This window comes from Microcaecilia unicolor, chromosome 7 (genome assembly GCF_901765095.1).
Source record: "Microcaecilia unicolor chromosome 7, aMicUni1.1, whole genome shotgun sequence".
In the NCBI taxonomy this organism is placed as follows: Eukaryota; Metazoa; Chordata; class Amphibia; order Gymnophiona; family Siphonopidae; genus Microcaecilia; species Microcaecilia unicolor.
The window spans coordinates 119,741,247-119,759,946 of record NC_044037.1 but is presented as its reverse complement, the minus strand read 5'-3'; the positions used below and the strand labels follow the sequence as shown (position 1 = coordinate 119,759,946).

Genomic DNA, 18,700 nt, shown 5'->3' with positions numbered 1-18,700 from the left:
TTCTCCTCCGAGTGCCAGTCCGACCCCAGCCCGACCTCTTCTCCCCCAACAGTCCTCCGCCCTCGCCTTCCTGCGTGCTGCCCAGAATTTAAAAGTAATCTTACCTCAGGGTCCCGGCGGCAGCAGTGAAAGGCGAGCAGGCTCAGCGCTTCAGCCTTCCCTTCTCTCTCAGCTCTGGTCTCGCTCTCATTTCCTGTTTCTGCAAGGGAGGGACCAGAGCTGAGAGAGAAGGGAAGGCTGAAGCGTCGAGACTGCTCGCTTTTCACTGCTGCCGCCGGGACCCCGAGGTAAGAAGACTTTTAAAATTCTGGGCTGGGCAACACGCAGGAACGCGAGAGCAGAGGACTGTTGGGGGAGAAGAGGGCGGGCACCAGGCAGGTCGGGCTGGCTGGGAAGGGAACTTCCGACTTCCAGCGGGTGACAATATTGAGGGTGCTCGAGCACCCACAGCACCCACGGAGTCAGCGCCTATGTCTTTGGATGTTTCTGCTGTTTTGGAGTCTTAGATACAGACTTTGCAGCTGCATCAACATTGGTCACTACTGTAACGTTGGCACCAGATAAGAATTGGTTGATGAGAATGTCTTTTCTTTATTCTTGAAAAACATTTTAAAGTTTCATGTGATGTTTCAAGAGATACTCAGAAGCGACGTTGGCAATTTTTATTGCTGAAACCAGGTGTACTCCAGATTGGTGCTACTTTTTATTTACGTTCTCCCTGTAAATGTGTAGTTAGGTACCAGCCTGTTAAATATGTATTTTCTGAACCTTCTCATCTCATGACATTCCTTGCAACAAACATGTCATGGGGGTTTAGTTGATACTTTCGTGACTCTTAGCTCTATTTTGTATTATTGAGAATCCTGTCATCATGTCAGGTGCATTTGTCTTAATATTTTCTTTTCCTTAAATGTAGTTTATCTCCACTACCTGCAGTCTTGGATCCATTTTTATCTCCACTATCTGTAGTCTTGGATCCATTGAAGTGGACTCGAGTTTAACTTCCAATGCTAATTATTTTCTTTATTTATATTACAGGTTTTTCCTTCCTGTTATTATGTTGGAAGTTTTACTTTTCTGTGCAAGCATTTTTGCTTGGTTGTGATTGTTTAAATGTTGATACATAAAAAGTTTTTTTTAAATGAACTGAAGTTCTGAGTTCTTCAGGAGAAATCCCCATATTCTCCTCCACTGGTGACTGTCCTCCTTCCAGAACAAATGCCATTAATTCAGGCAGTTGCCCCCTGACCCCTTCCCCCTTTAGGCAGGTCAGTCCCTGTCTCATGATACTAGTGAAGGGGCTTTTGGACCACTGGGGAATTGGAATGAGGCTGGGGCGATCTGAAGATTTCTGAGACAGAAAGAAAGGAGGGAGCCTTGAGAGTTTACAGGAGTAGGATCATGGAATCTCAAAGAAGACCATCAGGAAGTAGGTGCACAAAGAACATTGGAGGGGCGTAAAGATGAGCCTGAAAGATCAAGGATCATTGGGCTGGGGATGAAATGGGGAATGATTGCCCACGAGGGGAGGGGAGAGGAGAGAATAGATGGATAAGGAAGGGGAGAAACTGTGGTTTGAGTATGAGGGGTAGAAATAGCACTAGAGGACTACCAGAAGGATCAAAAGTAAGGTTGAGTAAGGGGACAAGTAACTGCACCTACAGGGTACCTGGGGCACTCATATCATGGGGCAATTCTATAAAGTGTGCAAATAGCGCCCCTAAGTGTTAATTGTATAACGACATCTGGGCGCCCAGATTCCATTATATAATACTAACATGTTACCATCTATGCACCAATTTTTAGGTGTGCCCCCTTATGCCATATCTATGCATGTGCCTAAATGCTGCACTTGGCGTGTAAATGACACTATTCTATTACATGTGTGCATAATTGTGGGAAATGCCCTTGCCCCACCCATGTGAATGCCCCACCTGCATTTGCACACTGTGCAAATTGCTTGTTAAGATTATAGAATACCACACTGTGTCCATGTAGCACTGACACACAACTCTGAAACATTTACACGTGCAAGTGCTAGAAATCTATGGCCTGAGCACACATACAAAGCGTATCTTTAGGTGCTGACGTAATAGAATGAGAGAGTTAATGTTCAAACAAGATATCTCACAAGGTAGCCAACATTCAGTGGTAGTAGAGGACATACTGTAGAGTAAGTCATCTAATGTTGATGGTTTTACAGACTTTTCCTTACCTCTTCATCTTTCTCTCGGATGAGCTTTTCCGTGTCAGCTAGAGGTAGCAATGAAAGCTCTGTCACACTCTGTCGTGATAGCTTGCTGTAAGAAATGAAAATAAAAAGTGATTAGTACTGAATGTCAGCCCCCAGGGAAGGAGGTATTCAGGTTGGATCAGGGGCATAGCCACGGGTGGGCCTGGGCCCATCCATTTTCATCCCAGGCCCACCCAGAGTGGAAAACCAGCCTCCCTCCTCCGTTTTTGTAGCTTCAGCAGCGACGAATCGGCAGCATCCGCAGATCTGCAGCACGGGACCAGCCACTTACCCGCTAACAGCTCTGCGCAGCGTTCCGACTCCAAGTCCCGCCCCTTAAGATACAAACGTCCTGTTTCCGACACAGAGAAACAGGAAGTTTGTATTGTAAGGGGCGGGACTCGGAGTTGGGACGCTGCAAAGCTGTTAGCGGGCATGCGGCTGGTCCCACGCTGCAGTATGAGGAATGGATGCCATCTCCCCACGGATCTTCGTGTCATCTGGACGCAAGCACTAATGAAGGTCCAGCAATGTTGCATTGGAAAGGAGCTGCTGCAGTGAACGGAAGATAAGAGAGCTGAAGGGAGAGAGGGGGAAATGGGGAGGGGTGAATGGCTTGAAAATATGACCTAGATCGTGTAAGGGCACCAGAGTTGGGGAATAAAGACATCGGAGGGTGAAGAAATAAAGAGGAGATGCTAGATTGGGTGGGGGGGGGGGGGGGGAAGAAAAAGCTTATAGAGAAGGAATGTTAGACTTGAAGAAAGGAGTGAGAGAGGATTCTACACACAGGGAGAGACTGGACAGAGAGAGGGCATGGTGCGGGGGGGGGGGGGGGGGGTTAGAATTCTGGCCACAGGGAGGGGCAGATCACAGAGAGGGGGTGCTGGGTATGAGGGAAGGAATGGGGGGGAGATCCTTGCCATGGGGAGGGACAGGTCACAGAGAGGGGGTGATGGGCATGAGGGAAGGAATGGGGGAGATCCTGGCCATACTGGATCACGGGAGAGGGGGCAAAAGGAAAGAGGGAGTGACAGGAAGATGCTGGGAGGGGGTGAAGGGTGGGGAGAAGAGAGGGAGCAGATGCTGGGCTAGAAGGGTGGAGGGAGAGTGACATTGGGAAATGTGGAACCATGTGGGAGAGGCCAAAAATGAACGCAAGGAGGATGGTGATTAAAGGGGAAAGAAATATTGTAAGGGGGAATAGATTGAAGATGGAAGGGAATGGATGGCTGGGGAAGTAGAGAGATGGGGAATAGGAGAACTAGTGGGTGAAAAGGAATTTGACAGGTATCTGAAAAGTAAAGGGTTAGATAGGATAAAATTTGGGTGGACAGAGAGCAGAAAAGTAAAAAAAGAGAGGAAAGAGCTAAAATGGAAAGCTTAATATGTTAGAGGCAAGTGTAGTGAGGGAATGGAACAAGAGAGGAGAAAAAGACAAATGGACAGCAGCTGCTTGAAGGAGAAATAGCAGAACGATAGGAAAGTTCAAAAGAGAAACTGGATCAACATGATGGAAAAAGAAAATGACCAGACAACAAAGGTAGAAAAGGCATTTTATTTTGAATCTTAACTGAAATATGATAGCTTGAGAAATGTGCATAGCTCATGTCACTTTATTGTGCTCAGTAGAAAAAGACATATATTTCTATTTTTATTTCTCCACTGTTGCAGTATGGTATCCGGCTAGTTGCCACTCACCAATTCATGCCTGGACAGTTCCCTCCTAGGACGTTTACCCAAAGTGGACAATTCCCTCCTAGGTCTGTTCCCCCCTGGCTAGTTCTTACCGGCATGTAGTTTTGTTTTGTTTTTTTGTGTTGATGTTTTGTTGGGGGGTGAGGGGGGGGGGGGTTCTTATGCATCATATTTTTTTATGAGGAGTGTTGTTGCGTGTTGTGGACATGTTGGTAATATTTTGTGTAAGTTTTTATATATAACATTTTAAGCTCTGTGTTAATTTGGATTTTGGCTTATTTTAATTTTTTTGGTGTGGCGTGTTAAAGGTAATATTTGAGTGTGGGGGGGGGGCATTACCCCCTCCCCCAAACAGGGAAGGAGATAAATTTAAGACTGTGATGTTTCATGATTGTTAAGGGTGGGAATTGTCCTCCCTGGAGCAGTGGGAATTGGTTAGGTGGTAATTGTCCTAGGTGCAAACTGACCTAGAACCTGCAGTATATGCCAAGGTTCCCAGTTCAATTTTTTGTCTAATATTTTTATTTCTAATTTGTGGTCACTTGTTCTGTATTTGGTGAGGGTCTGTTGGTGTGATTGCAATGGCAGGTGGGGAGATTGGAGGGGAGAAAGGGAGAAGAGGGAATTGGGGAGGGGTAAACCTTCTTTATTTTCTGCCCTGGGCCCTAGCATGTCAAACACCAGTCTTGACCTTTGCTGTGGCTGGAGGGGATCCCTAAGCCCCATAAGCTGAAGACCTCCTCTGACGGCAGCCAAAACTTCCTTCTACTTAGCTTAGCAGGCGGCAGCAACATCCTTGAGGAGTTGCTGCTGCTGCCTGCCAAGCTTGGTAAAATGGATTTCTGGCCGTCTTCAGAGGAAATCTTCATCTAATAGTGCTTGGGGATCCTCATGAGCTAAAGTGTTTCTGTTTCTATTTTGAGTTGGGAGGTGCTGGGGAGAGATGGAGAATAGGGGGAGGAAGGGGGCAGGGCAGAGAAAAAAATTTTGTGCCCACCCACTTTGGGCTCAGGCCCACCCAAAATTGGCTGTCTGGCTACGCCACTGGGTTGGATGCCAGTTTTTACTCTCCCCTGGTTCTGAAGGATCTTCCCCTCACATTCCATACCCTGTGGTATGCAGCCTGGGGGATACTATGCATGCAGCCAGAAAAGTGAAAAAAAAAACCCCATGGAATGTTCTTTGTTCAAGTTCAGGTATATTTAAGTTTGGTCCCTTTAAAAGGCAGTTTGACTACAAATCCCAGAAGGCTATATGCTTTGAAGCCTAGAGGGCTGTACTCAGGCTTCCGGCTGGGCTAATTAGCTGTTGCTTTCCCAGGAATGAGAGAATGGTAATTTATAGGCTTTTAGTTTTGTAAAAGAGAGGAAGCTTAGCCCTCCAGGGTTACAGAAAGGCAGAAGAGGATCATAGAGTGCAGGGCAAGGCTTAAGTCTGTCAGCTTACAGCTGTGCCTGCAGTGGGGGAAGAAAAGCTCTTCCTTGTAAGGGGTGGAAATAGGAGTTGACACTTCTCAGTGGCAAGGGGTCCCAGCCTGCAGATAGGCAAGTGAGGGGCAAACACTAAATAAATTACAAATTACACCAATCTTAAGGCTCTTTATATTCATCTGATATCCCTAGTACCTTAAGAAGTTTTAATTAAGCAACTGTATAATGCATACAGTAGTCCAGCAGCGAGAGGGATGCTATCCAGTCTTTTGCATTGAGTGTCACATGTATAATTATCTTCCAGTTGGTGAGAGGTCATATGTGTATGCTCGATGCAAAGAGCTCCTAGCTCTCAGAGAACTAGTCCATTCTCTTGAGGCTAGAGTAGCAGACTTGGAGGAGCTGAGGGAGACAGAAAGGTACATAGAGGAGCCCTGAGCCCTACAGGAACATTGTAGAGAAGTCTCACCTCCAATATGGCAGAACCTGTGCTGCCTTGGAGGAGGGAGGTCTTCTAAAAAGAAAGCATCACCCTGGTGCAGCTGGAAGTACTCCTGTAGCCAGGACCAGGACACCAAGAGATGCAATATCCTCTCGCACTGAGGATGTGTCTCCAGCAGCTACTGCCCAGGAGGGAAGGGTTAGGATGGCTGTTGCAGTTGGTATTCGATTATTACGCATGTAGATAGCTGGGTGGCTGGTGGATGTGAGGGTCACCTGGACACTTGCCTGCTTGGTGCAAAGGTGGCAGATTGATGCATCACCTATATAGGATTTTAGATAGTGCTGGGGAGGAGCTGGCTGTCTTGGTACATGTGGGTACCAATGACATAGGAAAATGTGGGAGAGAGGTTCTGGAAGCCAAATTTAGGCTCTTAGGTAGAAAGCTCAAATCCAGATCTTCTAGGGTATCATTTTCTGAAATGCTGCCCATTCTACGCGCAGGGCCCAAGAGAGAGGCAGAGTTCCAGAGTCTCAATGTGTGGATGAGGTGATGGTGGTGTGCAGAGCATAGTGCGAGAGGTGGCAGTGTTGGGTCCCCCGGGAAACAGTGATCATTACATGATCAAGTTTGAGCTACTATCTGAGATGAACCCACAAAGGAAATCTACTATAGCTGCATTTAATTTTCAAAAGGGCGACTATAATAAAATGAGGAAAACGGTTAAAAAGAAGCTAAAAAGATCAGCTGCAAAAGTTAGGATGCTAAATCAGGCATGGACATTATTAAAGAATACCTTCTTGGAAGACCAGTCCAGATGCATTCCACTTATTTGCAAAGGTGGAAAGAAGAGAAAACGTCAGCCAGCATGGTTAAAAGGTGAAGTAAAAGAGGCCAAAAGATTGTCCTTCAAAGAATGGAAATAGGACCCAAATGAAGAAAATAAGAAGCAGCATAAGCACTGGCAAGTCAGATGCAAAGCATTAATAAAGAAGGCTAAAAGGTAATATGAAGAGAAACTTGCCGCAGAGGCTAAAACTCAAAGTAACAACTTTTTCAGGTACATCACAAGCAGAAAGCCTGTGAGAGAATCCATGGGACCGTTAGATCATGAAGGAGCAAAAGGGATGCTCAAGGAAGATAAGGCCATAGCAGAGAAACTGAATGAATTCTTTGCTTCTGTCTTTACGGAAGAAGATGTAAGAGATCTGCCTTTACCAGATTTGGTTTTCAAGGGTGATGATGCAGAGAAACTGAAAGAAATCTTGGTGAACCTGAAAGATGTACTGAGCCAAATTGACAAATCACCTGGACCTGATGGCATATATCCAAGGGCACTGAAAGAACTCAAGCATGAAATTGCTGATCTGCTGTTAATAATATGTAACCTGTCGTTAAAATCGTCCGTAGTACCTGAAGATTGGAGGGTGGCCAATGTGACGCCAATTTTTAAAAAGGATTCTAGGGATGATCCAGGAAATTATAGACTGGTAAGCCTGACATCAGTGCTGAGCAAAATAGTGGAAAATATTATAAAGAGTAAAATTACAAAATACGTAAACAAACATGGTTTAATGGGACAGAGTTAGCATGGTTTCAGCTGAGGGAGGTCTTGCCTCACCAATTTTCTATTTTTCTTTGAAGGCGTGAATAACCATGTGGATAAAGGTGAGCTGGTTGATGTAGTGTATCTAGATTTTCAGAAAGCTTTTGATAAAATTCCTCATGAGAGACTCCTGAGAAAATTAAAGAGTCATGGAAAAGGAACCAATGTTCTGCTGTGGATTAGGAATTTGTTATTAGACAGAAAAAAGAGGGTAGGGTTAAATGGTCATTTCTCTCAATGGAGGAGGGTGAACAGTGGAGTGTCGCAGGGATCTGTACCGGGACTGGTACTATTTAACATATTTATAAATGATATGGAAACCGGAAAGACGAGTGAGATGATCAAATTTGGAGATGATACAAAACTATTCAAGGTTGTTAAAACACGTGCGGATATGAAATATTGCAGGAAGACCTTAGGAAATTGGAAGACTGGGTGTCCAAATGGCAGATCAAATTTAATGTGGACAAATGCAAGGTAATGCAGATTGGAAAGAATAATCCGAATCATAGTTACCTGATGCTAGGGTCCACCTTTGGGGTCAGCGTTCAAGAAAAAGATCTGGCTGTTGTAGAAAATACGCTGAAATCTTCTGCTCAGTGTGTGGTGGTGGCCAAAAAAGTAAATAGGATGCTAGGAATTATTAGGAAAGGGATGGTGAATAAAACCAAAAACACTATAATGCCTTTGTATTGCTCCATGGTGCATCCGGACCTTGAGTATTACGTTCAGTTCTGGTCTCCATATCTTAAAAAAGATATAGCAGAATTAGAAAATGTTCAAAAAAGAGCAACCAAAATGATAAAAGGGATGGAACTCCTCTCGTATGAGGAAAGGCTAAAGAGGTTAGGGCTCTTCAGCTTGGAAAAGAGACGGATGAGGGAAGATATGATTGAGGTCTACAAAATCCTGAGTGGTGTAGAACGAGTAGAAGTAAATCGATTTTTTACTCATTCCAAAAGTGCAAAGACTAAGGGACACTCGAGGAAGTTACATGGAAATACTTTTAAAACAAATAGGAGGAAATATTTTTTCACTCAATGAATAGTTAAGCTTTAGAACACTTTGCCAGAGGATGTGGTAACAGCGGTTAGTGTATCTGGGTTTTAAAAGGTTTGGACAAATTTCTGGAGGAAAAGTCCATAGTCTGCTATTGAGGCAGACAAGGTAAGCAACTGCTTGCCCTGGGATTTGTAGTTTGGAGGGTTGCCACAATTTGGGTTTCTGCCAGGTACTTGTGACCTGGCTTAGCCACTGTTTGGAAAACAGGATACTGGGCTACATGGACTATTGGTCTGACCCAGCATGGCTACTCTTATGTTCTTATGTTGATGGTGCAGGGATGATGGTTTTAGATATGTAAGGAACTGGGCAACATTCTGGGGAAGGGGGAGTCTATTGCGGAAGGATGAGCTCCACCTTAACCCAGGATGGGACCAGGCTGCTGGCACTGGCATTTAAAAAGGAGATAGAGCAGTTTTTAAACTAGAACCTGGGAGAAAGCAGAAAGTCATTCAAAAACACATGGTTCAGAACAAGGTATCTTTCAAAGATATCAACAAAACAGGCAGGGAAGATAGGGTATCCCAATAGTGAGCTTGCAAAAGAGACCATAGTAGATCAGTCCTTAAATAAAAATCAGGCAAAAGATTGCAAAATAACACTGTCAACAACTGAGCAAGATGTAATTAGGAACAACAACCATAGTTTGTTCTCTTTCTGAGAAGTTCCGAGAGAAGAGGACATTTCTCTGGTAAGTGAACGCTATTTTGCTTTGTGCTTTGGGAACTTAAAGATTGGGGTTTAAAGGAGGAATTGTAGGTTAGTGTTAGGCAAAATAAAAATATAAAAAGCAAATTTTATCAACTAATCTCCATAGTCTTTTCCACTTAGTTTTAAAAACTTTGTACCACAGCATTAACAGATAGAATCTAGCAGACACTGCAGGATCTAGTTTACTCTTCCCATTCACCCTCCCCAACACCCGCCCACCACTCTTCATTTGTAGTCAGTCATTGTAATTAGGGTAACAAGCAAGGAGTGCTCTTACAGAGTGTTAAATACATTTCATTACCATCTAAGAAGGAAACACTAAATAAATCATACAATATACTATATAAACTAAAAGAGACTATTCTATTAGGCTAATATCCTTAATACTGTAGCAAGTTTTAAATTATTGAAAAACTCAAAAACGCTAAGATGGAGTCAGCAGTCCAGCAGTGAGAGGGGTGCTATCCAGTCTTTTGCATTGAGTGTCACATGTATGATTATCTCCCAGTTGGTGAGATGTCATATGTTTGTGCCCGATGCAAAGAGCACCTAGCTAGAGAACGTGTCCGTTCTCTTGAGGCTAGAGTAGCAGACTTGGTGGAGCTGAGGGCGACGTAGAGGTATATAGAGGAGACCTACAGGGATGTTGTAGAGAAGTCCCACCTCCAGCCTGGTAGCCTCTGTGCTACCTTGGAGGAGGGAGGTCTGCTAGAAGGAAAGTATCACCCTGGTGAAGTGGGAAGTACTCCTGTAGCCAGGACCTGCCCACCAGGGGATGCACTATCCTCTCGCACCGAGGATATGTCTCCAAGTGCTGCCTGGGAGGGAAAGGTTAGGACAGCTGTTGTAGTTGGTGATTCGATCATTAGGCATATAGATAGCTGGGTGGCTGGTGGACATGAGGATCGCCTGGTGACTTGCCTGCCTGGTGTGAAGGTGACGGACCTCACGTGTCACCTAGATAGGATTTTAGATAGTGCTGGGGAGGAGCCGGCTGTCTTGGTACATGTGGGTACCAATGACATAGGAAAATGTGGGAGAGAGGTTCTGGAAGCCAAATTTAGGCTCTTAGGTAGAAAGCTCAAATCCAGATCCTCTAGGGTAGCATTTTCTGAAATGCTGCCCGTTCCACGTGCAGGGCCCAAGAGACAGGCAGAGCTCTGGAGTCTCAATGCGTGGATGAGATGATGGTGCAGGGAGGAGAGTTTTAGATTTGTTAGGAACTAGACAACATTCTGGGGAAGGGGGAGTCTATTCCGAAAGGAAGGGCTCCACCTTAACCAGGGTGAGGCCAGGCTGCTGGCATCGGCATTTAAAAAGGAGATAGAGTAGCTTTTAAACTAGAAATGGGGGGAAGGCCGACAGTCGTTCAAAAGCGCATGGTTCGGGTTAAGGTATCTTTCAAAGATATCACCAAAACAGGGAAGATAGGGTATCCTGATAGTGAGGTTGCAAAAGAGACCGTAGTAGATCAGGTGTCCTTAAATAAAAATCAGACAAAAGATTGCAAATTAACACTGTCAAGTACTGAGCAAAATGAGGAATAACAAACAGAGTTTGAAATGTTTATATGCGAATGCCAGAAGCCTAAGAAATGAGATTGGCGAGTTAGAATATATTGCACTAAATGAAAAATTAGATATAATAGGCATTTCTGAGACCTGGTGAAAGGAGGTCACTGTCATACCAGGGTACAAATTATATCATAGTGATAGGGTAGATCGAATTGGTGGAGGGGTAGCATTGTATGTTAAGGAGGGCCTTCAATCAAAAAGATTGAAAATTCTGCAAGAACCAAAACACATCTTGGAATCCCTGTGGATTGAAATTTCATGTGTAAAGGGGAAAAGGATAGTGATAGGAGTGTACTACCGTCTGCCTGGCCAGGATGAACAGACGGATGCAGAAATGTTAAAGGAAATTAGGGATGCAAACAAACTGGGCAACACAATAATAATGGGTGATTTCAATTACCCCGATATTGACTGGGTAAATGTAACATTGGGGCATGCTAGGGAGGTAAAATTCCTTGATGAAATCAAGGAGAGCTTTATGGAGCAGCTGGTACAGGAGCCGACGAGAGAAGGAAAAATTCTAGACTAGTCCTTAGGGGAGCACATGATCTGGTGCGGGAGGTAATGGTGCTGAGGCCGCTTGATAACACTGATCATAATATGATCGGATTTGATATTAGCTTTGAAGTAAGTATATGTGGAGGGGCATAATCGAACGCAAACGCCTATCTCCATGGGTGTCTATGTCCGAAAACGGGTACGTGAAGAGGCTTCAACAGATGCTCAATCATGAAGCCATGCCCCGCAGCTGAGAAAGAACAGAACTTGATCCGTCAGCTCAGCAGAGGTACGCGACGGCTTCAGGGGAGGTATTTCGGAGGGAAGGGTGTTGTACAAAGGGTCGCGGTAGGGGGGTGCAGGGGTCATTAAAGCGGAGGGGGGGTTTTGAATGTGAGGGAGGGGGTAGTCTGGAAAGTGGTGAGGGGCTTGACGGCCCTTGAACTGGGAGGGAGGGACATGTGTGTGGGTGGGGTGGGTGTGTGGATGTGCTTTGGGTGGGGCCCTTGAACTGGGAGGGAGGGGGGTCTGCAACTCGCGAGGGAGGGAGTTCTGCAACTCAGCAAGGAAGGAAGGGAGGGAGGGAGAGGGGTATGGAACTCGGGAGTGAGGGGGGAGGGGTATGGAAGTCGGGAGGGAAGGAAGGGAGGATGGGTGGGAAATTACCTTGCTAGCGCCCGTTTCATAGCGTTTCGAAATGGGCCTTTTTTTACTAGTTTCCTATAAGGGTAGCAATCTAGTCTTTTAGGGCCCTCAGCATTTGGAGAAATTTCTGTTGGATAAGAAATCAGATGGCATAGTGTAATGTGGGGTAAGGGGATGAATTCATTTTAGATAGTGGATTTTGGGCAGTTAGCTCTGTTTTTCCTTAATAATGTTATTCCCGTCACCTTATTTTTTCCCTATTTCATTTAATTAAATCACTAAAGCAAATTAAGGTGGAGTACAGTACAATAAAATAAGCATACAGCTCAGTTACGAAAAGAATGGCATAGTATTAAAGGACAGGTAATCAGTCAACCAAAACAACCACCTGCAATAATAAGTCTCTCACGCAAGGATACTCAAGGTAGGGGGAAAGAGGACACAAGCTAAGCATCACTTTGGAGTAGCCCTTACCATAAATACTAGGACTAGGTGGCATGCAATGAAGCTATTAAGTAAATTTAAAACAAATTAGGGAAAATATTTCATCACTCAATGTATAATTAAACTCTGGATTTCATTGCCACAGAATGTGGTAAGAGCAGTTAGCTTAGCAGGGTTTAAAAAACGTTTGGATAACTTCCTAAAGAAAAATTAATGAGCCATTATTAAGTTGAACTTGGGGAAAATCCACTGATTATTTCTAGGATAAGCAGCATAAAATCTATTTTACTGTCTTGGGATCTTGCCAGGTACTTGTAACCTGGATTGACCACTGCTGGAAACAGGATACTGGGCTTGATGGATCTTCGGTCTGCCCCAGTATGACAACACTTATGTTCTTATGTTCAAAGGCTAACTTTAAAAAATGGATTTTGAGATCTATCTTAATTTGTCAGAAGGAAGTTTCAGATCTAAGAGAACTAGGCAGAGAGTTCCTCATAAAAGAGACAATAAAATAAAAAGTGCTGGATTAACTGTGGTATTTCCTGGTGTTATACGTAATTATTATTGTTTTGTTTTGCTTTTATTTCCATTATTTTTACATAGTAACATAGTAACATAGTAGATGACGGCAGAAAAAGACCTGCACGGTCCATCTAGTCTGCCCACGATAAACTCATATGTGTATACCTTACCCTGATTTGTACCTGTCTTTTCCAGGGCACAGCCGTATAAATCTGTGCAGCAGTATTTCCCATCTCCCAACCACCAGTCCCTCCTCCCATCACCGGCTCCGGCACAGACCCCGTATAAAAAGTCTGCCCTCCCCCATCCTAGCCTCTCAACCACCAACCCCTCTTCCCCCTGCCTCCCAATTTCAGTTAAGCTTCTGTGGATCCATTCCTTCTGCACAGGATTCCTTTATGCCTGTCCCACGCATGCTTGAATTCCGTTACCGTTTTCATCTCCACCACCTCCCGCGGGAGGGCATTTTGTTATAAACATTGTGCTAACACCTGAATTTAAATAAAAAATTAAATCCTGCTAGCAGAGACCACAGTGATAGAAGATAGAATGGTACATTACCTGCGGCTGCTGCGATCTTTGGCTCCCACACGTGTCATGCTCTGGATGCAGCAGGCCCGATAATTTTCATAATGCACCTCCTGCGTCATGTCCTTCAGGTCTTGCATGTGGGTCTGAATCAGCATGTTTCGCAGCTTGGCAAAGTCACAGTGAAGTGCATTCTCCACTGCAAGGTAAGAAGAAAGAGTAATCATATTGAGCCCGATATTCAGGCAATTTAAGTGGACAGAAGAGGCTCCTTCCTGCTTAAATCCCCTGGGGCTACTCTACCCCTGATATTCAGAGGCAATAAATCGGGCAGTGCTGTTGAATATCGGTCTCTGGCCGCTCACAAAAAAAAGTGGGCAGATCAGGAGTTGTACTGGGGGTAGTGTTAAGGAAGAGCCTGGGGTTATGCAGGTACAGGAAAATATTCTGTTCCAGCACCCTCATCGCTAAGCGGCCTAATTTAAGACAGCTCAAAAGCTACTTGGTGTTGCAGATGCCGGCACTAAATATCAGGTTGGCACCCATATAACTTTAAAAATCTCCTAAGCTGCCATGATTCCCCTTATGGCCCCCCTCCTTTCTTCTCACCCTTCCCCCAGCTTGCACAAAGTTTAACTGCAGTGTTGCTGCCCCCTGCAGTGATCTGACTAGACGTAGCTGTCTCATTTTGAATAGTGTTTTCTTCCATAACTGGTTAATATTGGAAGCAAAGGTGAGTAAAGAATCAAGCAAGACCTCTAGTACTCTGGTTTCAGATTCGACTATAATGATTTGACCATTGGTCAAGGATATTGATGATGGGACATCAACTCCCTGATTCTGGAACCACAGGACCTTGTTTTTTGTGCATTCAATTTCAGTTTATTGGTCAGGGCCTAGGTCATACCATTCACCTCAGACTGAGTTGGATCTATGTTTGATGCTGCCACTGGTAAGAGAAGCAGGTTGTCAACCGCATAAGATAATAGTAGTTCATTAAGTCCCAGGTGTATTGAGGCCAAGGATGACATAAATAAATTAAACAGGATAGGTGAAAGGGGAGATCCCTGTGGAGCCCCGCAGTTAAGAGACCAGAAGTTGGAAAGTTGGTTGTTTTGACAGAACAACTTTGATTTCAAAGGAATTCACTGAACCAGTTGAACACAGTCTCTGTTATTCCTATCTGATCCAGACGTTCGAGTAGCAATGTGTAGTCAACCACATCGAATGCCGCTGATATATCGAATTGGAGAAGAATTACTTGGTCACCTTTGCATAGATGTTGTTTGACATATGTAGTTAGAGCTAGCAGCAATGTTTCCGTACTATGTGACAATTTGAAGCCAAATTGTGACCAGTGTAAAATAGAAAATGTTTCCAGATATAAAGAGAGATGTTTACTAATGTAGGTTTCTAATACTATAGTAAAAAGGGGTATGCTTGCCACTGGCTTGCAGGCGATATTACGTCTAGCCCAGATCCCTTCCATAGTGGAGTAAGATCAATTTTGCCCATGTCAGGAGGAAGAGAGCCAGTTTTTAACAGCTTATTGAGTTTATTGAGTAACCAGTTTACTGCTTCTTTAGGGATGGATTTGAGTAGGTGTTTTGGGCATTGATCCAGGGAGCAGTTGGCTCGGGAGCATTTTCAACAGCATTGATCTTACATCCTCAACTATTAGTGGTTGAAAAGATTCCCAGTTTTACCATCAGCACCTGCTTTAGCTCGGTACTTCTTCAAAGAAATCTTTCAGTTACACGGGTTGCCAGAAACCATTGTCTCAGGTCATGGAGCCCAGTTCACACCCAGATTCTGGTGCAGCCTCTGTAAGAACTTACAGATCCAACTGGACTTCTCCTAGGGCTATCATCCTCAGACTAACGGGCAGATAGAGAGGATTAACAAAGTCCTAAAGTCTTTTTTGCGCAGTTACGTCTCCACCCAGCATAGCATCTGTTCACAGCTAGTGACATAGGCTGAATACTGTTATAACGACCATGTCAACAAGTCCACTGGTACCTCCCCATTCCAAATCGTATTCGGATGACACAACTCCATCTGCAGAGGCAGTGATTCAGTCACTAGCTAATCTCTGGAAAGGCACACGGGAACTCTTAAAGCAGACAACTGAGAGGTACAAGAAGCAGGCAAACCATAAACAGCACCTGGCCCCTTCTCTCTCTCCTGGGGATTTAGTCTGGCTACCTATCCGAAATCTCCATGATTCACTGGGCCTTTACCTGTCATCTGTCAGGGTGGCCCAGTCTCATACCAACTGAAGCTACCTGCTACTCCGCGTATTCATGACACATTTCATGAGTCCCTCCTGAAACCCCTTGTGCTAAGATGGAGAGGTAGGGCACCTCCAGCACCAGTTCCCATTGAGGTTGACCCCGATGTGAAGTATGAAGTCCAGGGCATCTTGGATTCTCGGAGGGTACAGGGAAAACTCCAGTACTTCATTGCTTGGAAGGGATACAGACCTGAGGAGAACTCCTGGGAAACTGTGACCCACGTTCATGCTCCACTGCTCCTAAGAAGGTTCCATCTCTTGTTTTCCCACAAATCCAAACTTGGATCCAGGAGGAGGAGGAGCTTTTTGGGAAGGGTACTGTCATGGCCACGGGGGCTGTCAGCCATGGCTGTGTTCCCACACCCCAACCTACTCAGCGCTTGGCGGTTGGGCCGTGCAGCTGGTCCAGGCCTCCAGCAGTCCTTTGGTCTTGCCAGAACACCCACTGTTCAGCCCAGCATTCTACTCCTCTGATGTACCTTCTCCCTGGGTGCCCACACACACCGAAGATGGAATTTTTGAAGACACTGAGGCAGGCATTGGGTTCGGGTGTTAGGAGATGTCATGAGGCATGGGACTCTTAAGGGATCCCTGAGCTCCTCTTCTCCATCTTCACAATGGGCCACCTACCCAGCACTTCTGACTCCTGCCTGTCCAGCGTTCATATCTCCTGCTTGTCTGTGGTTCCTGCCTTCAGCCTGCCTGGTGTTCTTGCCCCAAGCCCACCTATTGTTCCTATCTCCCACTAGCCCAGTGTTCCACCCCTCAGGTCCTGGGTCTGCCTCTTTCCAGAGCTGCCTCAGGTCCTGGTTCTGTTGTGCCTGCCCCCAAGAACTCTTTTCAGGACCACCCATTGGTCTCTTCCCTGCGTTGAGCAACTCACCTGCCATCTGTTGGGGCCTCCTGGCCTTCGGGTTGGGAACCCAGCGGTGATCCAAGGGCTCACCCTCCTAGACCTGTAACATTGTTTGAGTATTGTGAACTGCTTTGACTTCATTAATGAAAGGTGGTATAGTACATTCCAACAAAGCATAATGTTGGGGTAATCATGATTGCTGAGTTTAATTATCAAATTCTTGGAGGGAGAGGGCTAGAGACTTGAAAGTTAATTGGGAAGGGGAGTGAAAAACTGAAGATTTACCTAGAATGCCTAATACCCTTGTAGTGGTCCTGTGAATTTGAAAATACACCAGAGAGAGACACTTGAGAAAACAGAAAGTGAGATAAGAAAGGAAGGGACCCTGATGCTGCTCCACTGCATGACCTGGCAGAAGGGATATGGGGTGGTAGAGAAGTAATCTCCCTTGTTGTAAGCTTGAGTCTTGGTACTTGTCTGCAGCACTAGTCCACAGGTAGAAAGCCATTATTGGTGTCCCTAGACTCCAGCTGATAAAGAAATCCTCCGCCAGCTGTGGCAACTGTCTCCTTCTCTGTCTATTATCTGGACAAGACTCTAATTTTATGTCACTAAGAACCTTATCCCTTCCTGACCTGACATAAGGAGTGAGCATGCAATAGCCACATCAATTCATTTTTCTCTATTGACAGCATTGCGCCCCCTCCTTCCCAATCATTCCCAGCACTACCTGGGTTTGGGGACTCCATGGAAATGCCTGTGAGTCACAAAAATGTGATTCTGTTTCCTTTATGCCTGTCTTCATCCTTGCTGCTGTTATCCAACTGCTGCAGTACACACATATGTAGCAGGCTATACTCCAGAAGGCTACCAATAAAATGTTAATAGGAGGAGGTCTATTCTGAGAATTCGACCCAATATCATTTAAGCTTGAGCTTTTGGGGTGAAGTATAAAACTCTGAGTTAAGTGAGGTGCATGTAGAACAGCAACAGATGGGTAACCCTACTCAAGGGCCCATCTGAGTCTTAGCTCTTTGCCCTAGCTGCTGAAGAAGAGCAGTGAAGGAGAGCAGTAATCACAGGGGTTTCCATCTTGGTTCACAGCTGTCCTCTGGTACATAAAGGAGGAAAGAAGTGTGTTCTCACACTGACTGAACTGATTAGCTGTCCCCTGAAGCATGGAATGCCTTAAGGAAGAAGAGTCTGGTCATTGGGGAAACTTAATAGAAGTCCTGTGTCAAAGAGAGCTAAAAAAAATGAAGCTGCCATCACAAGACAGTACTGGAAAGGACCTGAAAGCTGGAACTAGTGGAGCTGTGAATAGTACCAACACCTTAAGTAGCAAAGATGGGTCTCATTCATTAACCTGTTCAACAAGGGATGTATAGCACCCAAGGAATCACAAAGGAGAGCTAGAGTGATCACCAAAGGAATAAAAGCACAGAAGACCTGTTGCTGCCCAGAGAGAGAGAGAGAGGTATATGGCTTAATCTTTGCTCTAAAAAAATACACCAAATAATAAAGGAAATAAAGGCTACAGAGTAGCATAGAGGAAGAGGAAGAGAAAGGCACCAAAAGGAAGTGTAAGAAGTTTTACAACTGACCAGCTTAGGGAAGAAGTGCGAGTCATATTGGAGTTTGAGCTGAATGACGCTGCACAGAGGAGACCAAGAGCTATATGTCGGATAAAAATATTTGATTCTTTTTGAAACTATGCAACCTGCTTTTACAGTCTATTTTTAATTTGGTTTTCATAATCTTTCTTTTGTATATAATTGTTCATTACTGGAGAGCCCATTGAAAGAGAGTTTTTTATTTTAAAGCTACAACAATTTCCATTCTGTTTTTGCTGTTTTGGATTTACTATGCCTAATTACTAATTCATTTAACATATTAAGCTCCCTAGTAAGTGATCCTTTACTAGCCTGTGTGCTGTGAGAGAGACAGGAGTGTAGAAGTACATTTCTTGGCCATAGACCTTACATGTTTGTTTATTTTATTTATTTAGATTTTGCTCACACCTTTTTCAGTAGTAGCTCAAGTTGAGTTACATTCAGGTACATTGGATATTTCTCTGTCCCAAGAGGGCTCACAATCTGAGTTTGTACCTGAGGCAATGGAGGGTTAAGTGACTTGCCCAAGATCACAAGGAGCA

General features: G+C 44.7%; 1 protein-coding gene across 1 annotated transcript in view; it reads right to left on the bottom strand.

Annotated features, from left to right (window-relative positions):
• The window catches only part of LOC115473918 (septin-4-like), a 134,340-nt gene that overhangs the window by 15,304 nt on the left and 100,336 nt on the right, over positions 1-18,700 (bottom strand). Inside the window, exons 10-11 of the mRNA XM_030209123.1 lie at positions 13,430-13,595; positions 2,216-2,300 (exon numbers count right to left, since the gene is read on the bottom strand). Coding sequence (XP_030064983.1) covers positions 2,216-2,300; positions 13,430-13,595 — 251 coding nt within the window. The remainder of the gene's footprint in view (positions 1-2,215; positions 2,301-13,429; positions 13,596-18,700) is intronic.